This window comes from Talpa europaea, assembly GCF_964194135.1.
Source record: "Talpa europaea genome assembly, chromosome: X".
NCBI lineage: Eukaryota > Metazoa > Chordata > Mammalia > Eulipotyphla > Talpidae > Talpa > Talpa europaea.
Genome location: NC_140081.1, coordinates 94,805,338 through 94,828,049, shown reverse-complemented (window position 1 = coordinate 94,828,049; position 22,712 = coordinate 94,805,338). Strand labels below are relative to the sequence as shown.

The 22,712-nt window shown below is 62.0% G+C and overlaps 1 protein-coding gene across 1 annotated transcript in view; it reads right to left on the bottom strand.

Annotated features, from left to right (window-relative positions):
• The window catches only part of ZNF185 (zinc finger protein 185 with LIM domain), a gene marked incomplete at both ends in the record, with an annotated part of 33,256 nt that extends 29,820 nt beyond the window's left edge, over positions 1 to 3,436 (bottom strand). Inside the window, 6 exons of the mRNA XM_084259056.1 lie at positions 408 to 497; positions 992 to 1,069; positions 1,159 to 1,197; positions 2,713 to 2,778; positions 3,122 to 3,245; positions 3,403 to 3,436. Of these exons, the coding sequence (XP_084115182.1) occupies positions 408 to 497; positions 992 to 1,069; positions 1,159 to 1,197; positions 2,713 to 2,778; positions 3,122 to 3,245; positions 3,403 to 3,436 (431 nt within the window). The remainder of the gene's footprint in view (positions 1 to 407; positions 498 to 991; positions 1,070 to 1,158; positions 1,198 to 2,712; positions 2,779 to 3,121; positions 3,246 to 3,402) is intronic.
• Between the last annotated feature and the right edge of the window lie 19,276 nt (positions 3,437 to 22,712).

Here is a 22,712-nt window from a genome sequence, read left to right as displayed (position 1 = left end):
GAACACAGATCAGCACAAATGCCCACAGCTGGTAGGCTGCCAGGGCCAGTGGCACGCTTAGCGTCATCAGTGTCCCCCACCCCTCAACCCACATTGAGAGCCCAGCCCACACAGGTGCAGAGGCATGCCCAGGAAGCAGAGCCAGCCAGCACCCTCGCCACCATGGCCCGCGATGCTGTCTCCAGACCGGCCAGCCCCTTCTACCAGCTTCCCTCCGATCAGAGAGAGCACAGCTGTCCCACCGTCAGGGCTGTCGCCCTCTGCTGGGCTCCGGGCTGCAGTGGTGGCCGGCAGGAGCTGTCAGCTGCCAGACCAGCCCTCCGAGGCAGGCCCAGCTCAGAGGCAAGGGCCAGCAGTGCTGAGCGGCCTTGGCGAGAGTGGCGCTGAGTGTGGGGGGGTGTACTCACAGCTTCTTGTAGTCCTCCGTGGTCATCTTGTAGCCAGAGGAGGAGAGGCGAGGAGGCCCAGCGGGAGCTGCTCTCACCAGACCTGTGGTACTGCAGGGGGAACAAGTTTGCATGTGCCCCCTCCCTCTGCAGGCCCCCTTTGTGTGCCCCAGCCCCAAAGGACCCTGGGTCCTCCAGACTTGACTACAAAGCCCAGCAGGCACGTGGCAAGTGGACAGCCTCTCCTCTTGCTCACCACCTCGCCTGATACCCAGAATGTCTTTGACCTCCCCTCACAGGCAGACCCAACCCCTTGTCCCCCGCTGTCTGACAGCGCCCCAGGTTCAGACTGGAGGAGGCTGGACTGAAACTCACAGCAGGGCACAGGTCCCTCCCAGCCGCCAGCATAATCACTGTGAGTGGCCCTGGGACTCCCAGAGTGCCTGAAGCCAGCCCATGCCCCCACCTGTGGGCGTCAACCCCGACCCAAATCTTCTTGTCACCCCTGCACTGACCCCCAGGGCCCCGACACAGGGTGTGCTCTCAGCCATATGGTTGGCCCAGGCCCGCACGCTTCCCTGCAGCTTTGCATGCCATAGACACACCTCTTTGGAGCTCCATTGGCCTTGGGGAGGTGCTGCTGGGGCTGCGATGAGCTGTCTATGGGCTTTGTGAACACTCCCCTGAAAGAGAGCCCCGAAGAAGCAAGTAAGCACCCAGGAGAAGCTGGAGGGCACGGGGGGGGGGCGGGCAGGGGCCTGGGGTCACCTACCGGATGATGTAGCCAGTGGGGGCCCTGGCACTCGGAGGCCTGCCAAAGGAAGGGATGGTGTGAGGGGAGGCCTCGCTGGGGGCGGCTCCCCCGTGACAGCAAAGCACGTGCTGGTGCATGTTCCACAGAGGTCAGAAGGAAGGAACCCGAGGCCTGCAGTGTCTGCCTGACTCTCCCAGCCACCCAGCCTGGCTCAAAGCCAGCGCCAAGAAGGCAGGCCCTCGCCCTGGTCTGGCTCTCCTGGCCTCCGGAACCCCCTCCCCTAGAAGAGCTCTCAGGGCTTGCACAGCCCGCGCCCTGCTGTTGTCAGAGGCCTGAGCTGGAGACCTTGGCAGGCAGAGGCCAGGCCCCCTGGCCTGACCCCAGCATGGCCTCCTCCGGGAAGTCTCACGAGGACTCATAGGCAGTGCCCAGATACGGGCCAGATGAGCCCCGCTGCCCCTCACTTCTTACTCCTCTGGGGGCGCCCCTCCTCCAGGCCCAGGCTACCTGTCTCACAAGTCTTAATGGAAGTGAGCACCAGAGGGTATGGCCAGGGCTTGGGCATCGGCTATAGAATATTTGGCTCCATGGGCTGGGTGTCCCATGCTTGGGAGCCACTAAGGGGGTTCAAAACACTTGAGTGGGGAGCCAGGAGCTGACAGTGCAGGGTGGCCAGCCAGGCCTGTCAATTCTGAGCTTGAGGCAGGAGCGAAGGACTCGGCAGATGGGCATCCATCCAGGAGCAGGAGGCTTGGAGTTGGACCCGTGGGGCAGGTTAAAGGGGACCCTGTGTGTGGTGGGGGCAGGGAAGGGCAACAGAGAGCCCCAGTGCTCCCTGTGCCCAGACCCTGTCCTTACTGGGGGCAGCCCCTAAGGTGAGCTGAGAAAGAAAGCTCATTACCCGTTTAGCCGCACAAGTGTCAGGGAGGTGAGACCGTGGCCCCGGCCCCCGAGAGCCAGTCTCCTGTAGGCCTCAGGGCTCCCCTGCTTTGGGCCCCAAGCCACAGCACCTCAGGGCACGCTTTCCAAGTATCCCGCAAACCGAAGCCCAGGATAGGAGCTGCGTTTCCAGTGAGCACAAGCACCCAGCATGTAGACTATCTTTGAACCACCCTCGGGCCCCTGCCAACCTGCCAGTTCCCCCTGGATGTCCACAGTTCAGAACACCGAGTCACTGCTACGTAAAAGGCCTCGGGACAGAAAGTGGACAGGCTGTTCCCTTAGGCCAACTATCGAAACATGTCACCCTGAATTGGGGAGACGGTTGGAGCACATGTGACTGCCAAGTGCCCCCAGCCATCAGGGTTATGTGTGAGTGCCAAAAGCATGTCAGGGGCACGGCTCGCTCTCTGCAGGGGGTCTCAGGATGATTTCCATCCTGTTGACACCTGGAGCCCTGGAAGCCCAGCGGAGGGGGGGGGGGCAGCCGGTCCCAAGGTTGCGCAACGAGAGGGCAGAGAAAAGGCCGCTCCTGTGCATTTCAAATGCCTCACTTCTCAGCTGGGGTTTCCTCCCTGGCCCCCAGGACTGCAAATGGGCACGGCCAGCAGCCATCTGGACACCACCTCTTACCTGGCCTTCAAGACCTCCGCAGTTGATGAGAAGGATGTGGCACGAGACCGGGCAGGGGGCAGCTCTCTGGGGAAAGAGGGGCCCCAAGAGTGGCTTCCAGGCTCCCTGCCATCAGCCACCTGAGAGCCGCCTGGGCCCCAAGGTGCCGCGGCTGGAGTCCCAGGCCAGCTGGCCCACCACTGCCACTGCACCCGCGCCCCTTCCCGGCCCACCATCCGCCCTGTGACTTCCGCCAGCAGAGTCTCGGCCCACTGCTTTCCCACGCCCCAGCCCGCGCGGTCTGTGGTGGCCACGCGCCCGGCTCCGAAGGGAGGAAGCCCGTCCGCAGGGCACGGGGCTGGGTTTGGGCAGGCCCGGCGGATCACGACCCCTCCCGGTCCCTGCCGGCTCCCCCGCCGCCTGTGCTTACAGGGTGCGCCCCTCCGATTCATCCTGCTTGGTGATCCAGCTCTTGTCCCCCTTCAGCGTGGTCCGCACCTTCATCTGCTTGAGGACGTTATTGCGCTCCTCCTCGCCAGGCAGGAGCGCCTTCCCTGGTGCGAGCCGGGCGGGCACAGTCGGAGGGGAGCCCAGCCCACGACCCCGGGGCCCCCTTCCGGCCCTCCGGCTATGTCCCGTCACTGCGCCTGCCGACCCTGAGAGGCCCGGCCTGGAACTCGGAGCCCGGGACACAGGGAGCGCAGGCCTCACCTTTGCCGCTGCTCCCCAGGGCTGAGATACTCATGGCGTCTGCTCCGTGCCTCCCGTCTCACTGGATTCCACAGGGCACCTGGGGGCAAAGGCCAGCACACGACTTTCACCTCATGCCTGTCACAGCTTGCGGTCACCATGCGGTCCCTGGCATACCCAGGCTGTCCTTTGGGCATCGGGCAGCAGGAGCTGGCGGAGTCCTGGACTATGGGCACCGGCCAAGGGTGGTGTACTTGCTGATCGGCCATGGCCGGGCGACACACCCACCTGTCTGTGGACCTGGGGAGCAGGGCTTGTTCTGCCTCTGGGAGAACCCTCCTAGAGCGCCCTGGTGGCCAGATGGCAGGTACGGGGAGACGGTGGCATCAGGGAGTGTCACGGTGGCAGGATCCCTGGGGAAGCCTGGGGACTTGAGGGATGGACGTGCACAGCCTTCGGGGCTGCCAGATGGGGGGGTGCAGCTCCACTCCTTAGACCCGTCTGGTAGACCCTGGGCACTTACCTCTCGGGCCACCTCCATTTCCTTGTTTGTAAAAAGGGAGTTTTAAAAAGTCTACCTTTCAAGATGGCTGCGGGGCCAGAACACACCAATATTCTGCCAGTGCCCAGTGCCACCAGGCATGGTGAAGGGCACAGGACAGCAACTGTCCTGGCTGGGAGAGGGACCTGTCGGTGGTCCCCAATTGGTTGGCTCACGGCCCTGGGCAAGCAGTCCTGGTGGTTCAGGGCCTGGCTCCATCTCTGCTGAGGAAAGCCCTGGGGCTTTGCTGTCAACTGTTACTGACCCTTGGGCGCCAGGCAAGGGTGGGTGTGGTGAGGGCTTGTCACAGTGTCTGGGAAGCAGGAGGCGTCGTGACCTCTAGGCTCATGCCGCCTGGTGCCCGGCTCTCTCCTCTCACCCACTCTCCTCCTCCCTCCTGCTCTCTGACCTCAAGTCAGGCTCTGCCGTCCTGTGCTCAGGGAGGGGTGGTCGCAGTAGGCTCTGAGGCCCCCCACAGCCCCAGGAAGGCTGAACACCCAGGAGGGGCTGTGAGCAGCCAGCCTTGACCAGCACAGCTGGCCCCGTGGGCTTCGAGCGAGGGGCTGGAGTCTCGGGCCAGCGGGCATACCGGGGAGCAGGCCCCCAGCAGCCACGCACTCCCGAGGCAGAGCAGCCTCCCTTTTAAAGGGGCTGCTACCCTTAGGGATCCTCTGGGGCCTGCCAGCTGGCAAGGCCTGGACATGTTTCCGTGGAGGTCAGGGGCTCACTGAAACCAGCAGGGCAGTGGGCCAAGAGAAAACCAAATTTGCCACATCAGCAAGAGCTGGAGTGCCCATAAACGGCACTGCGCGGGCCGCCCAGGAGGCCGGAGCCTGCGGCGTGCCAGGAACGGCACCTCATCACGTCGCGTGGGAATCCATGTGCCCAGCCCCGCCCAAGGTGGCCACATTAGAATTCCAGTGAGTGGGGCTCACTGCACAGGACCCCCAGACCACACAGACCTCGCTGGCGCATCCCGGCAGCCCCGGAGCACCTCCACTTGGGCGGGGTGCGCAGGCAGTGTCGCTGCTTGAGACCCTGGTCTGCCCGGCTCCTGGCTGACTGTGAGCCTCTGGCCTCGAACGGCAACCTCCTCGCACTGCTTTTTAGGGTTCCTGCGGGGCGTTCCCAGTGCCCCCGGACAGACCTGTTCCCAACATTGCCTGGAAAGTTTTCCCCAAATCAGAATCATACAGGCCACTTGAAAAATCAGGACAGACTCACACACGCACAGTACGACGGGCAGAGGGGCACGGGCACTCTTGGGCCAAAGGTGCAAGGACATGCCCACAGCAAGGGGGGCAGAGCCGTGGTGGGGTCCCTATTTCACAGCTAAGACCTCGGCTCTCTGGGCAAAGGCGGGGGCAGGCTTCATTTCAGAATAACAAAGCTGAAAGAATCAGAAAGTAGAGCCTTCCCATGGGAATGAACAGCGGGGCAGCTTTTAGGGAGGCCCAGCCAAAGCTGTAGGCGATGGGCAGAGGTTTGAATCCATACCCTGGCTGGAGAGCTGGCTTTTCCCTCCATTTCACATCCCCACCCCCAGGATGCCCACCTCCGACCTCCTCCCTGGTCCATCTGCCTCATTCGCCAACATGCACCAGCCCCGAGGGCCCCTGGCCCGCAATAGCCTGCCCCTCGCTCGGCTGCGTCTGCTCCCCCGGCACCCCCAGGCCCTGATGCAGCTGCTTTCCTCAGCAGCCTCCCCCACGTCCACGCTCTGCTGCAAACAGAGCGTGCGCCTCAGTGTCCCTGGAAGGTGTCCCTGTCGGGCAATCCTGTGCCCTTGTGTGGGCCCAGCTCCAACCCAGAACGGCCCTGCCCCTCCCATCCGGTGATAATGTCTCCCAGTCCTGGCTTCTGTGTATCACTAAGGAAGAGGCAGGGTGTAACATACAGCGTGTGGGATGGTGCCACTCACTTGAAAACATATTTGCAAACAAGCGCAAAGGGAAAGAGACAAGCGGAAGGGCGCGCCAGAACCCGCTCCTCGAGCCGGTGCGCTGCTCAGCGGGTGAAGACTCGGCTGCGTGGCTCACACGCCACCGCGGCTGGAGCTGCTTGGACAGTTAACATTGGGCCTGAAGAACTGGTGCCAGCTGAGCAGTGCCTTGGAACACTGAGTGAGGGGCGCACCAATGCAGTAGCCTCACCCCCGAGGAATTCTGTCCCTTCCCAGGCAGGGACACCCCAAGGCGCAGGGTACACCTGGGCCTCGAGGCCTGCCATACCCTGGAAAGCAGGTGCCCACAGCCTTCTCCAGCAGACTCGCCCTCTTCCCTTGCACGCTCCGGGTGGGAGGGTTGGCGGGCGGCGGCACATTTGGGCCTGACCTCCAGAGGTGGTGGCAGCGGCCGCAGTGACGACCGGCGGGCAGGCTTCCACGGCCACGCAAAGCGCGGGGGGCACCATGACAGGGACCGGATGCCGTCGCCGTGGCCCCGGCTCAGCTGAGGACTCGCCCTCCGCCCACGCCCAGGCCGTTCCCTGAGGCTGGAGGCACAGCGGGGGACCTTGGGCCTAAGTCCCGCCTCCCCGGGGCGAAACGGGTGGGCGCCCCGGGCCACACCTCCAGGGTGACCCGGGCCGTGGGAATAGGAGCCTCGTCCCCCACCTGGCACCCCTGTGGGCCCCGCACACGGTATGTGGAGGGCTCCCTCGAGCACCTGCTGCCAGCACCGGTGGCACGGGTCCCAGCAGCTGACCTGCACCTGCTGGAGGGAAGGGACTCAGGGCCGTGGTCAGCCTGGTCCAAGCCCCAGACCACAGATCCCCTGAGGAGGGCAGTTCCGACCCAGCAGCCCGACCTGGACCTTTCTGCATCCCACACGTCTGTCTCCCTCCTGCCCAGTGGGCCCCTGAGACTCAGATGCAAATGGAAATCTCGAGAAGCTGCTGGCAGTGAGGCACCGTGTCTCCTGCTCAGCCCACCAAGAAGGGGGACCTCTGCTGCTGTCTCTGCTGGCAGGCCCTACGCAGCCCCACGTGCCTGTGCTTCTGTCCGATGCTCTGGACTCGGTCTTCGAATCTGTGAGGTGGTGCTCAGCCCCCAAGCCTGCGGACGTGCTCGCCGGGCCTTCTCCACAGGACACCCCAAGCCAGTGCATGTGCTGTCCCCTGGAATTAGGTGCCAGTTCTTTTCCATCCCATGATGTCTTGGTACTTGTGGGTGTGCTTAGCTGCCCGGTGGCCCAGGCAGGTGTGATTCTGCCAGTGCCCCACTCTGTACCACCTTGCAGGGCCGTGACCCCCGCTCCCATGCTGGGGGAAGTCCGCTGCTGCTTTAGGAACTGCCCTGCAGCCCTGCAGGGACCTGGCCTTCCTCACCAGCCACCCCTGGGGGTAGACCCCCGAACACTCTCTTGGCATGGTCTTGACGGCAGTGGCACTCGCCCCATGCCAGCCTCTCCCAGCGCAGCAGGCGGGCACCCACCCACACTCTTAGCCCTCACTGCCTCCTACCTCTTCCATTAGCCTGCAGAGGGCTGTAGGGGCAGGCAGCGGCGGGGGGGGGGGTGTCCCTGCAGGGCGGGGTGAGGGCAAGGGGGGACAGTCCCTCCCAGCTGCCCTTGGCCTCCCAATGCCAAAGGGACACCCCCTCACACCTTCCTTTCTAGGCTGCCCGGCAATGCACAGGGGAAGGGACCCTTGGCCCTGACTGGATAGAGAGAAGCCCAAAGCCAGTGTGGGGTGCAGGGAGCCCATCTTCCTGTGGAGGCAGGAGCCCATACAGGCAGGTCAGCGGCGGGAGGGAGCCGGCCAGAGAGGCAGACGGCATGCAAACGCTTGACTGCCCTGTGAGGAGGCAGAGGTGGACAGAGGAGCGGCAGGGGGATGGGGTGCCCTGTCACCCCACAGGGACTGGCTCAGAGGAACTTTCGTACAGTCGCCACCCTGCTTGACTCCCCACAGTGTACACCTGGTTTGCCAAGGAGACCTCTGTGTCTCTGCCCTTCCAGCTACCAGCTCACTGACTGGCCTTGAGCCTCAGGCCGGGAGGCTAACCGAGCCTTCATTTCTCACTAGCTGGCAGGAGGCAGGTATGGCGTCCAACTCGGGCACAGATGGCCTGGGGTGGCACAGAGCACCATTCTGGGGCGCTCACTCTGACTCTGCTGCCCCCACCAAGCAGGCCACCCCAGGATGGAGAAGCCCTTGCTGGCTCCCCACACAGCGGGGACGGACTGGCTTCTTCCAGGCGACCGGGGCATGGAGGGGCAGCCAGGGAGCTGGGCCCGTGAGCGCCCTCAGGCCTCCAACAGGGGCCTTTGTGACAAGTGAAAGGAAAGAGGGGCTGGGTGACTACCTTCATCCCACCCTGGGTGGCAGGGGTCCGGGGAGCGTGTCGGATGCCAGGCAAGGACCTCCAAGGTAAACCAGGAGGGAGGACGAATAACACACACCTTTACGCCCGGCCTTCAGGGGGAAGGAGCCCCGGCCAGAGGGCATGGGTGTCGGAGCGTGTTTGAAGGTGTGGGTGGTGTGTGCTGGCCGCTGGCCACCGTGAGCAAGCAGGAGAGGGCATGCTGTGGGCAGAAGAGCCGGGGCAGGGCTTCTTCCCAGAGCTGAGTGGTGACTCCTGTGCCCAGAAGCTGCGTTTCCCTGCATGCTCATAGGGCACCATCGCGGGCCGGTCCAGCCCAAGGCTGGCGGGGAGTGCATCCAGGTCTGCCCCCTGAAACCACAGCCCCTGGCAAGGTCTAGATGGTCCCCTCAGGTGTGGCTCAGGAGTGGAGTGAGGAGGCGGCGGGACAGGCTGACAGTTACAGCCCAGAGCACCGGCCGTGCCGCAAGCCCAGTGACAGACACAGATGTGGCAAGTGATGTTTGCGTGAAACCATCGAGACCTTGGGGTGCCCGTGCAGGAGGTAGCTGCTGAGCCAACCTCGGGTCACTTTTTAGTAACTCTCCACCCACGAGTGTTTTCACGTGGCTCTGAGCTAGGGAACCCCAATACAGGCAGAGCCCCCAAACATGGATTCAGCAGAAGCCTCATTATTTCAGCAGAAACCTCTGTGTTCCCCTGTGGGTCAGGAGGGGCGAGTTTGCGATGACAGTCCCGTGTCTCCGAGCAGCTGGTTGCTAAGATGCATAGACCGGCTGGTTCCTGTCCTTCACCTGGATGCCACATGGGGCCGCAAAGAAGGCTGGACAGTGCGGAAGGAGACTCCTGTCTCCCACAGGCCCTTAGTTCCTCGCCACTGGATAAGGGCATGGATGACTAAACCATGGAAAACAAGGCCTGTGAGGGGAACCCCAGCTGTCATGCCTGCCCCTTTGGGCCTACCAATATAGGCTGAGTTCGGCCCTGTAACCTTGAGGTTCTGGGCTGCCAGAGCCCACGTAGTTTCCCTTGCTGGGGTCCTTGCAGCTCAAGTCCACCTAGGGCCGCCAGTGGCAGTGAGTGGGGTGGCAGCGAATGTACCTACCTGCTCCTGCTCAGCCCTTCCTCGCTTGACAGTGTGCCTCGCTGGAAACCCTGCCCTGGTGCTTGGGGGTCTGCTGTGCTGTGGGGTTCCTGTTCATTCTCACTGTAAAAGTTGCCCTTGGACGAAGAATGCCCTCCAATTCCGGGGAGAGGGTTCCAGGAGAGTCCCGTGCCTTAGGCCCCCTTCCAGAATCAGCACCCACATCCTCTCCAGTTTTGTTTCAGGCAAATGCCTTTGAGCTTCATTGTGGGTGACCCCCTTGTGAGTAAGCGCCTCTTAAGAGGCCCCACACAAGCTCCAGGCACAGTGACACTAAGGTAGTCAAAGCCTGCCTGCTGGAGAACCTTCCTGCCACCCAACGGGCAGCCAACCAGTGCCTTCACCCAGCCTGTCCTTCCTTGGAGAGCAACTCCCTGTGGCCGGCCTGGCAGCCCCTGACCAGAAACAGAAGCTGAGAAGCCAGCTGGGCCCCTAATCTGCCAACTCACCTATCTCTCTCCAACCCCATGGCAGGTCAAGTCCCCTCTCGGACTGAAGATGGCGCTCTGTGTCCCTGGGAGGGGTGGGCCTCAAGGAAGGCCCCTGAACATGGGAAGGCGCAGCCTTTGGTAGGCCCCGCTATGTATTGTAGGACCACACAGTCTCCCTTCCCGCCCTGTCCTCCTTCTGTAATACTCCTGGAGGTCAAAGACCTGTTGCTGTAGGGAGAGTCGGGGCTGAGGGGGCAGCTCCCCCAGGAGGCTGCAGAGGGAGGTGCAGGATGAGGGGACCAGCCCTCACAGGGCTGGCTGGGAAAGGGCTGGACACAGATTAAAGGCGCCAGGCCCCGGGCAAGACATGGTAGAGTGTGAGGCAGCTGGGGACTCTAAAGTCAGGGAGTGCGACCTCCACCTGCTTGGGCACCGTTATCCGGGCCCTTCTCAAGGCCCACTGTCTAACTGAGGGCACAGGCAGACCTAAGCCAGCAGCTCTCAGGCGGTCGGTCGACCTGATTTGCGGAGCCAAAAGGGCTGAACTGATCAAATGTACCAATTCTCGAAGCAGCTTCTGTGGCCGGGTCTCGTGAATGAGGACATCCTGCACCAGGGCCTCAGCAGCTGGCAAGGGCAAGCGGCAGGCAGGTTGCTTTCCTCTGGGGAGAGGACAGAGCAGGTACCATGGCTGTGCCTGAGATCCAGAAGGTCTGGGCCCCGGTCCAGGGGGAAGGGGCCTTCAGAGGCCCACCAGAGTGAAGGCCGAGCAGCTGGGTCACATCCGGGCCCCTTCGTCTGCTACTCAATGCACAGCTCCCAGGAGCCCCTGAGGCCCCTCTCACTGGCTGGAGCCGCTAAGAAAAAGCCGTGGCCTGCCCATGATGCTCTCTTCCCGGGGGCTTCCTCCTGGAGGCCAACTGGGCGGCAGGAAAGAGGCGCAGCGAATGGAAAAAAGAGCTGGAGGAGACTTGGGTTGCAGAGGGAAAAAATGTAATATGGAAAAAGAGGGCATGCGGGGGGCGGTATTTGTAAATGTGCTTTACAGGTAAATGACTTCTGCATGAAAGTCTGGAATTTCACCTCCTCCCTCCACCCTCAACACCCCAGAATCTAGACTTCTCGGCGTCAGTGCAGGAGGGGCCCTGGGAAATAGATGTCTGAAGGAGGCCAGCTCCCTGCCAAGGCGCGGGGGAGCCCGAGCCCTGAGGGGACGCAGAGGCCACGACCCCGGCCCTCCCTGAGGGCTGCAGATACGCCCGCTCTCCTACAAGTAATGGGTTAGGCAACTGGGCCATTTCAGACGGCGTTTGGCCTCAAAGGCCCAGGGCGGCTTCTGGGCAGTGCCCTCTGAGGCTTCTGTGGAGACCCCCGGTCTCCCAAGAGCCCTCAACCCAAACAGACCCCAGGCCAGAGTCACGTATTTCTGTGATTCCCAGGACCCCCCTCTCCTGCCCCGCCTCCTGTACCAAAGGAAGGGGCCAGAGGAACGTTGTGAACCCTCCTGCGGGGCCTGAGCTGCAGCCTGGGAGCCAGTCTCGGGGGACAGACACGATCCCCATGTGCACACAACACAATGCGGGCTTGGAAAGGACCCCTTGAGGGTCAGAGAACCCGCCCCTACCCTAACCCACTGTCCCTTGCCAGCAATACCCGTGAGCCTCACTGCTGCCACCCCTTGAGCCACTGCCAGCACCCCCTCCTGCCCCCCACGCGTGGCCAGAGCCAATTCCTGTCATCGGTTACTGGAGGGCACAGTGTGACTCAAGAGACAGGAGCCGCACAGGCCCCTCGCCCCAGCTCTGAGTCCAGCAGGTCGCCTCCTGGCTGCTCCCCTTCCTGGGCCCTCCGGCCCGTCCTTTCTCACTTTCTTGTCCACCCCAGACCCAGAGCCCCCGAGTGCTCGCCTGACCTTCACCCCTGCCCCATGTGGGGAAGGGTCTGTGGAGACCCAGAGGGGACACTGCCAGGCCATTCTCGTCAGCACGCGCTGACGGACTGACGGGCTCCCGGGAGACAGACTCACGCACAGGGGCTTAGCGGGTCCTGCCACAGGGCCCTCGGCTGAGCCCCCACCCCCAAATGATGGCGTCCACGGAGCAGACGTGCTCCCGAGGCAAGCCCAGGGTTTGCTGGGGGTTCTTGTTTTGTTTTGGTTTTTTACCTTTCTGTGTAAAGCAGGCGCTGCCCGGTGGAAGCAGTTTCCGACAGCAGGCCTTCGCCCCAGCAAGCTCTCTGGGGAACTGACCTGGAGTCAGAAAGTGCTGTTCTGAGCCAACAATTATGGGGGCAGATGGGGGGGGGGACAGACTGAGCATGGCAGGCGTGTCTGCAGAGGGGGCCAAGGCCAGGGACCACCAGCGACAGCCACCACTGGCCTCAGAGGCCAGCTCGCCTGGCTGGGCCAGGGCATGGCTACAGGGATCTCCCTTACCATCGGCGCCCCAGTTTCCTGCTGCCTCTCGAAATGGGAAATGAGCCTGCTCCCCATGGGGAAAGCCTCACCAGGGCCTCTGAAAGTGGCCTTGGGTCCCTCTGGCATGCAAAGCCCCTGGGATGTGTGTGAGCTGCCGATTCTTGTGTCTCCACGATAGTCTGGGAATGATTCCCATAGGGCCACCCAGCCTTCCATTTTCCAGCCTCTTCTCCAGCCCTCCTGCTTCCCCACCCCCACTTTCTCAGTCCTGTCATCTCCGTGCCCTGGCACCCAGCTGGGGCAAGTGATGTGAGAACACTCACCAAATACAGGTGTGTGTGTGGGTGGGGTGGGGGGCAGAGAGACAGAGACAGAGAGAGGAGGTCGCCTGGCTTCATGCTCAGTCCCGAAATGGGCCATGGAAGGTCTCTGTGCCTCAGCTTCCCTCGAGAAAAATGAGCAGACACCAGTCCTGCCCGTCCCCTGGCCGTGACACTCATATGTGTGCCCATGCCCACATCCCCCTCCTGAAGATGCCTATCGGAAATGCCCACAGTGTGGAATCCAGACAAAGCTTTCAGGATGTTCTTCCCACAATCTTTCCACAATCTTTTAAATTAAGCCATGATACAAAATGAAAAGTAAAAACGGTGATAATTTTTCCAAGTCAGGGAATCAGGCTTTGGGGCCTCCAGCAGCAGCCTTAGAGTGCGGTGTTCAGCAGCAAGTCACTTTCTGTGGGCAGATGCCACATGCCCCATGCATACAGACTGGCAGCGATTTTATACCCCCCCAACCTGCTTCTCCCCTCACCGCCAGGGCCCTGAAGGAAGGCCTGTGCTCCAGACTCAACGGCCACTTCTGCCAGCGCTGCCTTGGCCAGACGCCAGTGGCTTGTGGCCACGCAGCAGGTGCGCCACTGCTGCCTCCCTCCACATAGGTGACAACTTGAGGCCTCTGGAGGCTGCGTGACATGCTCGGCTTTGCACAAGCAGATGATGGCTGGGCTGGTTGTGAACCTGGTCTGCCGCGCACCCCTACTGCCCATCTTGTTCCCCTTCATGAGTCCCCTGCCACCTCCCTGACCCTCAGCAACTAGGATGCCAACCTCTCCTGAGCGCCATTCCTAGGTGGGCGGGCCCCCCCAGGGGCACTGCGTTGGTCCTGCCATCAGCCGTGTCCTTGGCATGGAGTTCATGGATGGAGCCCCACCCTAGGTCCCAAAGGCCTAGGGGCCACGTGGGCTGCTGCCCAGCTGGGGCTGTCCCCTGCCACAAGGGCCTGGCAGTGGGGCAGCCATGAGGCTCAACAAGGCGAAAGCATAGGAGCTGGCACCTTATGGGCTGGGGTTTGAAGCAAGATCCAGATCAAAGAGTTGAGTCACTGGTGGAGGAGGGTGAGGAAGGGAGGAGGTGGGCTTCCAGCTTCCAGAGGGCACCGAGCAGGACGTGGGCACTTTTCTTGCCATTTATGTGACTGAGGAGAGCTTGGGGGCTGGTGCCCTGGATCTCTGCCTGTTAGATCTCATGACACTCCAGGGGCGCAGGCAGAGAAGTGGGGCTGTCCCTGGGCCACTGCCCTGAGGCAGAGAGAAGAACATGGAATATGGACTCTGAGAAGGAAGCAAGATCACAATTGTGATTCAAGTAATAGCTCCTTACTGAGTAGCCTGTCTCCCCAACAAGCCTGTCACTCCTTGGGGCAAGGTCCAAATGTGGTTTTCCTCCAGGACCCTACTTCCCGGCTCTGGGTGGCACATAGAAGATTTTAGGAAGAACTGACTTTAGTCTTTCATGAATAAGGAGGAGGCAAGACTTGAACATCCTCAAAGGAGGTTCAGGCTTTGACCTGGCCACTACTGGGTTCTTCCTTCTATTTCCGAGGCTCCCTCCTACAGGAAGCCTTCCTGGATACTCCCAGCCTGGGTTACTCCCCTGCTCCAGGCTTTCACAGCCCCTTCTGCTTATGCAGTCAAAGCCTCAGGGGCCCCATGTGGTCATGGGTCACCTCTGTCACTGATGTGTAAGTGTCCAGAAGGAGGAAATGAACAGAACCAGGAAATGCCCTGGTGTGTGCTTGCCTTGCCCTGGGTGCCCTCCATCAGCTCCTGTGGCTGAGTCTAGACCCTCAGCCAGGTCCAGCCTCTAAAGGTCAGGCCCAGGAAGCGCAAGGCTGGGCTGGATATGGACAGGAGCAGGTGCTCAGGCAGGTGAGCTGGCCTGGGGTGATGAGGAGAACAGCACCAGCACCCAGGCCAGCCGGCTAGCTGGCCCATGTCTGTGCATCTGCACCATGGCCAGGGCCTCTGACCTGCCCTGGAGTTGCCAGAGGAGGCAGCAGGAGCCTGGAGCCCCTTCCCAGGGTCCAGGCTGGGAGCCTGTGGGGCCCTGCTCCTTGCCATCACCCAATCACCACTTTCAGGGTTCCCAGACAGTGGACTTGAGATGTGGCTGCACAGCCTTCCAGAATGTCAAGGCTAAGCTCAAACAGCTCAGTGAGAACACAATTCCAACCACAGCGCAAATGTCCCGAAGCCAGGGCACACCCACCACGGACCTCCTCTGCTCCCCAGCAGCCCCGGGTGGGAGGCAGAAAGGTGTGTCACCCCTTTGGACCCACAGAGCAGCCCAGGGGCCCCTAGCTCGGAAGTAGCAGAGTGGACAGGAGGAGCCGAGCTTTCCGTCCCTCTAAGTGGAGGCACCATTGTGCCTTTCCAAAGAGGACAAGGCTCTTGGCTCCCCGTCCGTGTCAGAACAATCCAGCCACAGAGCCTGCTCTCTGCAGATCCCGTGGATAACACCCAGTGACACTTGATTCGGCGCCTTCTGTCTGAGCAGTTACCTTCCCGGTGGGTGGCCCTCCCCTCCTGCAGGTCACCCTACTGTGCCCAGCATATGCTCCCCACAAGCGAGGTGTGGAGCCCATGCGCAGACGCCAGGGAGAGCCAGCCTCTGGGTCTCAGTTTTCTTACCTATAAAACGGACACGGGGTGAGGTTGCTGCACTGACACCCCCTGACTCTTATGGCTCCGCATCAACTCTCACCCGCGCCTGGGGCCATGTACTTGCAATCAAAGCATCTCTTCCAGAAAGAGAGAAGACAGAGGGGCCAGGCCGGAGTTCTCCGCCTGTTAGTCTCACTGTGCGCCAGAAGCCCAAGAGCACCGCCTGGGCGTGGGGGGAGCCCACGAGGGATGCTTGGGGCTGGTGAGGAGTGCGAATGGGGAAACTAAGGCCCGGAGAGGTCCCTGTCACGGAGTCGGGCAGGGCTCAGGTGCCCCCCCACCCCCACTGCCTCTACACCGGACCGCGCCGACGGCGGCCACTGGACAGCCCTACCTGGCACAGGTGGCCGGCTCGCGGGGCGGGCGCGGGGCGCGGGGCGCGGGCTCCGTCGGGTGGGCAGCGCCCAGCCGGGCCGGGCCGAGGAGGCGGGCGGGCCGGACGGCGGGCGCGGGGCGCGGCGGGGAGCGCGCAGGGCGGCCGAGGAGGCTCGGACTGGGCTCCGCCCGCAGGAGAACAAACAGGTTTTCTCCGGCGCCCGGAGCCTCGCCCCTCGCCCCTCCCCTCGGCCGGCCCCTTCCTCTGCCCTCTCCTGGGGTAGGTAGATGCGCCTGGCACATTCCGCACATTCTCCCGCCAGTGTCCGCGGCCCGCCCGCCCCCTCCCGGCCCCGCCCCGCGGGGCTGCTGGAGAAATCAAGGCCGGTCTCCCCGCGCCGAGCCCAGAGCGAGCTCCCGCAGGCTGCGCCGCCGTGGAAGGCGTCCAGGCGCATTCCTCCGGGCTCGCGGCCCCGGCCCCCGGCTCCGCCACGTGAAGGGCCTCGGCCGCCTCGTCGCGCCCCGGCCCGCGCTCTGCCCCTGCCCCGGCCAATGACTTCCACAGCTGCGCCGCTAATTCTGTGGAGAACTACTGTTCCTAGATCCATTTTACAGACGGAGCTCCCAGACAGGGGCGGGAGGGGGCTGGCGGCTGAGATCATGCAGGAAGTTCCGAGGCTGGGAAGAGGGCGAGAAAAGTGAGGGAGCCCACTCCCCTTTGGCGCTGGGCAGCGCTCACCCCGGAAGGCCATCCTGGGGGGTTCCCAAGGCACAGCAGCCACTCGGCCTGCCACCTTACAGAGCGCTTTGCTGTGCTGTTCACTCTTGCCTTTCCAGCCCTTGTGTCACTCACTCGCTCGCTCACTCACTCACTCACTCACTCACTCACTCACTCACTCACTCAGGCTTCCTAGGCCTCCAGCCAAGCCTCCAAGCCCGCTCCCTGCAGGGCCAGAGAAGGTCACCTGCAAGGGGAACAGTTAAGGCGGTCCAAGAGATGGCCTATCAGGCTGACGGATCAAAAGTCCTGCCAAGTCTCTGTCCTAAATGGTCCTCCCGTCCATCCACTCCCCTCCAAGGCCCTCATCGCCACCGCCCTGGGCGCCTGTCTCCCCAGAAGGAAGTCGCTGGACCAGTTTGCAGGTGCTTTCACACTGCAGCCGCCCCACTTGCAGTTCTTTGCTGGTTTCCCAGCTTTCTCAGGCCCAGGCCCAGGTTGAGGCTGCAGCCCCCCCCCCCCCACTCTCTGTAGGGCCTACCCCTCCTCCCCTGGATCACAAACTCCCAGCCACTGTGGCTTCCTGCCTTCCCAAGTCCTCCCTGTTTGGGACCTTTGCTCCTGGTGCTGACTCTCCAGAATGTCCTTTGCTCTTCCTTTGGCCAGTGAACTCTCACCCATCCTTCAAGATGCTACTCAGTGGTCATGACTCCTCCTGAAGGCACAGGCCACTGTGGCCTTGACCCCTTCCTTCTGTGTCCTCTCCCACTGCCCCCTTGACTTCCAGCTTGCTTAATGGCACCTGCACTGCGCTAGCTGGCGGGCTGGTCAGGGCTGAGCCACCCTGTGGCACAGAGACCTAGGGGGGTCGGAGGGGCCTGAGGCTTGGTGGACGCTCTGGAAGCTGTTCCTTTCCTTCCTGGGCCTTGTCAGGGAAAGACGAGCTGACACTTTGTGTGGCCGTGTGACATGGAGGGGCTGAGGGAGCTGTATATAAAATCATGTCAGCCCATCTCTGTCTTGCCAATAAGTGTTTTGCTGCTGCCAGTCTGGTAGCCAGTGGTGAGCCTTCCATGCCCACACCCCCAGCTGCTGACAGCCACCGATTTGGCCCAGTTTCCTAGCTCCTAAACATACTCACTACATTCCCTAGGGAGTGTCATACCCCCTCTCACTCCCCAGTACCTCAGAACCCCTGAGCTTAAAGAGACTGAAGGGAGAGCATGCCATCATAGGTCAGATGCACGGCTGAGGAAGGGGTATGTCTTCCCTCTCAACATGGCTGTGGGGAAAGGCCTGCTCGCTGCAGAGCACGAAGCAGGGGTGGGCCAGAGGGAGAGATGAATAGGAATAGAGCCCAAAGCCACCAGAAGCCAGTCAGCGAGTGCTGCCCTGGGCTGGGTTGCCCCAGGGCCTGAGCTCTTCCCATGTCCCAAGTGATTCAGCCCCTGCCCAGCCAGATCCGCCACGACAGCGCCAGCCAAAGCGCCCAGCCTTCCTAGACTCCTCCCTCCTGCCAGGCTGCCAGGCCCTGCAGCGGATCTTGTCTACAAACGGGTTTGACTCGAATGGTCACTGCCCTGCCCTACCCTGCCTGGCCCTGCCCACCTGTTCACTGTCCTGATAGAATCCCCCCGCCCCCTGCCAGGTCGCTCCAGCCGCCTTAGTCAGGCTGCACAGTCCCTGCTGACTCCATCAGTCTACTCCCTGACGCCTTGCCCTAAGGCACCTGGACTCAGCTGCCCCGAGTACACCCCGCCCACCAGGCCCCTTCCCGGGGGACCCCCTTGGTCTGGAGTGGCATTTCCTGCCCAAAACACCAGCTGACCTCCCACTTGCTCTAGGCCCCAACATCGGTGCCTCCAACCACTTCCCATTGGACCTGAGCTCGGGCCTCTCCTCCTGAAGTCCCCTGGCTTGGCCTGTGTCTCCACCAGAAGAGGGCCTGGGTGGGGAATTGTGCTGCCTGTGCATGGTGTGGAAGGCAGAGCACAAGCAGGCAATGGAGACCCGTTCTCTGGGAGGCCGGGCCGAAGCAAGGGGGCGGGGCCGGGGGGGGTCCCTCTGAAGTTCCAAGGGAGCCCCATGCTGATCTCTGGGCTGGGGGCAGAACACGAGCTGTCTTAGCTGAAGTGCTCCCAGGTTAGGAAGGCGGCCATGGGTTGGGCCCTGAAAGCTCTCAGGCCCCAAGTCTGACCCAGGCAGAATGTCCCCACCGCAGAGGGGATTGGAGGCCACCCAGTGACCCGAACCGTATTGTACACTTGGGGAGACAGAGGCCAAGAGGTAGGACCCCACCCAGCTGGGGTGCTTAGGTTCACACGCAGAAGGGCTGGGCTCCTATTTGCACCCTAATCCCCTCCCCCCTCCCTCCTTCCAGGGCCCGCCCTGCCGCCTCATCCTAAGCTCTTCGACCAGTTTCCACTTGCTGGGTGACTTCGCTGGCTCCTAGCAGGGTGCATCCCCTGGGGCTGGGGTCTGCAGGCGTGTTGGCACCCACTGGGGCTGCGGGGTTCCCACCTGCAGGGCTAGGTCTCTGAGTCTGTAACCCGCTCTCCAGGTTGCTGGGAGCTGGTTTGAATGCTCAACAGAGGGGGTGAGACCCCACCCACCAGGTCTTGCCTTTGGGCAGCCCTGCTCCACGCCCTCAGCCTGTACTGGGCTTACATGTACTCCCACTCACCAAATGGCCCCTTTGGGTCTCCTTCCCCTGCGGCACTGCCAGCCCACCCAGTCCTGGCTTGGAGCTGCCCCAGTGTGGTGCAGAAGATAGACCAGCCCAGCTCCACAGGGCAAATCTGTGCCAGGGGCTTTTTGCTTTGCGGTCAGTGGCCGCGTGGGAGCAGGAGGTTGTGTGCCGGCCTGCGCCTGTGTTCTGGGTTCCCCACCGCCTTTTGATCCCGCTGCTTTGTTTTGTTTTTTTTTAAGATATATTTATTTATGCATACAAGAACTGGGGTACAGGCCAGAGATGCGGGGGGTGAGAGCCAGAGCGGGGAGCAGAACAAGCAGACTGACTGAAGTACACTGCTGAGGGGAGCAGCGGGCAAGTCAGGAGAGGGCTGCTGCGCCATGTGGGTAGCTCCCTGGCTGACCAGGGATCGAACGCATGCTGTGGAGGCGGTGGACAGCTTCATAGGTAGTGTCTGAACCCCTCGCGCCACCAGGGAGGCCGGATCCCACTGCTGTGAATCACCCAAGGAAACACCTTACCATTAGTCTCGGCCTGTGTGACCTGATGCCCCAGAATGCAGACTGTCTTTTGTGTCTGCTCTGAAGCAGCCCTGGGCCAGGCCTCCAGAGCACGAGGGCACAAGGCGAGCCAAGGCCTTGCTGGCAGATAATCCCCACATGCCCTGAAGAATGGCTTTGTGCTGCTTTAAGAATCATCCACAGATCGGAAAAAGAATGTTCTAATTGGAAAACCTCCCCGCCATGGTTTTCCGGAGTTTTAGTACAGTTGGCCGGCAGGAAGGCTCCTGGGATGAGGGGAAGGGAAGTCATGAGGAGAAGACAGCGGGCTCCCTGCCCAGCGCCCCCTCATCCCCCAGCTCCACTCCCGCTGGCGGCAGGGAGAGCCCAGGGCCCTGGCCTGTCAGCAGACTGGGGAGTCAGGAGGCGCTCTGGCCCTGCCAGGGCCCCTCCCCCTGCGGGGCCAGGCTTGGGGACCCTCTGGCAGGACTGCTGCCCACTGGGTCTTGTGAGCAAGCGGGAAAGCCAGAGTCAGTGTTGGGGTCTGTGTGGGGTCCGCAGACCTAACTGGGGCTGCGGCTGCAAGACCTGGCAGGGGGATGCAGGCTGTGAGGGAAAGCCGACTTCTGAACAGCTTCCTGGGATCTGTGGGAGAGGGATGGAGGGAGGGAGCCTCACGCCACTCAGGGGCAGCTGAGCCTGGCTTGGCTAACGCACTGGCTGGGAAGGCTGAGGCCACAGTGACCGGGGGTCTGTCCAGCTGTGGAAGCTGCAGGTCTGTTCCTTTCAGTTAAGCATCACCCTTGCGCTTGGGAAATGCCCACTGGGGAAAGGAGAAGCTGTGGGTCCCTTCAGTCAGCACGGCCACAGTGCCCTTCAAGGGCTGTGTGCTTCTCTTGTCGCTTTCACTGCTTAGCTGTCTTCAGTTCTTGAAGGGGAGCAGCCTTTGCAAGGGCCGCGGGGTCCAGAAGCTGCCTCCTCCTCCAGCTCAGCACAACCTCGAGTCTTGTCAGCGTGCACGGACAAAGGGGCGGCGCAGCCCAGCCTGCACCTGGCCGGGGCAGGTACGCTTGGCCCCAGCAACCTCTCCTGAGGGCTCCAAACTTGACCAGGTGGCTCTGGGTTCTCTGGGGTCCAGCCATCACCCCGCCCTTTCCTCGTCCGAATGTCGTCGCGGTCTCGGTACCGCTGGTCCCCAGCCAGCGCTGGTCTCTACAGGCCACTGGGCGCCTCAACTGGCCACGTGTGGCGGGTGGCATTTAAATTCATCGCTCTTCAGTGAGATCAAAAACTCGGCTCCTCAGAATGAGGTCAGTCACCTTCTAGGGCGCGGGCTCGCGCCCCTGGCTGCTGTGGGGGTCACTCCCACTGCTCGCTTCTCCTCGGGGGGCTCAACTCTTCCGCCTCTCTGAACCAGGGGCCCCTGCAGCCCGTCCTGCCTGCTCCTGGCCCAGACCAGCCTGCCCCGGACGCAAGCCTCTCCTCCTTGGAGGCTCACACCCTGAGGAGCCCACCGCCACCCAGGCACGTGCTCGTGTCAGGCTTGTGCTGCTCCACCAAGGCCGCGGCGCACGGGAAAAGGCGAGTGGGGCGACGGGGCGGGTAGCCATGAGTTTGTGACCAGCACCTGCCCTTGCCACCATCTGCCATCCGGGGCAGCCCTCTCCAGCCCTCCCTCCTCCCCTCCCCTCATCCCTTCTCTCTCTCCCCTCCCCTCCCCTCTCCTCCCCTGTTTTCCCCTCCCTTCCTGTCTAGAGACCCCCCACATATGGGCTCTACTGTCTTCCCATCCGTTAGCACTTTCCTCTCTTCACATCACCCCCCATCCGGCTTGGATCTAAGGCTTTGTCACTTCAGCCTCTCATCAGTCTCCCTTGTGCACTGTCCCTCTTTCACCTCCGCCCGGCAGTGTCCAGTCTGCAGAAGGTGAGCATGTGCTCTCCTGACGCCAGCCCAGGGTGACGGGGATGCTGGCAGAAGTCGCACCTCTTGCAGAAGGTGCTGTATAAATTCCCAGACCTCACCCCTCTCACCTGCCCCGGGACTGCCCTCTTTGGAATTGTTCCCTTGTCTTCTGCACCCCAAGAATGTCCATTGCATTTCCGCTGTTCCCATCAACATTTAAAAAAAACAACTCCTGGGCCTTCCCGGTGGTGCAAGGGTTTAAGCATCAGCACTGTGAAGCTATCAGCAGCCACCGCAGCACAGGTTGGATCCCCAGCCAGGGAGCTACCCACAGGGCACAGCAGACCGCTCCTGTCTCCCCGCTGCTCCCCTCAGCAGTGGATTTCAGTGGATCCGCCTGTTCTGCTCCCCACTCTGTCTCTGGGGAATCCTCTCACTGCCCCCCACCTCTGGCCTGTACCCCAGTTCTTGTGTGCATAAATAAATAAATCTTTTTAAAAAAAACCATCAATCTCCCCTGGCCCCACACCCACCTCCAGTCCCTGTCCCATTTCTTTGCCCTGCTACAGAACAGCAACCCCTTAAGGAGACCTCTAGACACACTGTCTCCACCTCTTCTGCTCCCATCCTCTCAGAAAGCTGTTCCCGCTGGGATCCCAGCCCTCCCTCTCCCTGGAAACCCTCCTTGTCCATGTTCCCAGCCAGCTCATGCCCCCAGCTTTGTGCTCGCCTCTGCCCACAGGTAGCGTCTCACCGGCACTTGACGGCGCCTTCACGCGGGGAAAACGCGCGTCTGCTGGCTTCCCTGAAGCGCTCCTCACCCGACGCGGTGCTGCAGGCCAGGCGCGGCTCGGCTCTGGCCTGCTGCACGCAGTGCTGGCCGCGTGCTGACGTGGACACTCAGTGGAGTCACCCCATCCGTGGGTGTTGATGGAGTTCAGGATACACCATCTCACCACCTCAGAGCATAGCACTTTGGCCTATTAACTATTTTCTGAGGAAGGAATTTGAGAAAAGAAGAAAGAAGGCTTTTCTGACCCCCCCCCATCCTCCTGTGAAGCAGGCCCTGAGACCGGCGCGTGAGGGGTGTCCTCCATCTAGTCACAGGGGAGAGCACCCTTACTTTCAAGATGGGGAGGCCAAGAAGAATCCCAACAAACAGGCCTGACTCATTCCCCGGCTCAGAATTGGCTCAGACTCCGTCCCGCCAGCTTGCCGCGAGCTTGCACTCTTCATCAGACTGAGTTTTAAAACACTCAAGTTGAACCATTTCTTTGTGTTTTGATTTCGTTATAAAGACCCCCATGACACGGCGAACTGTCTATTAGAGAATTGAAAATG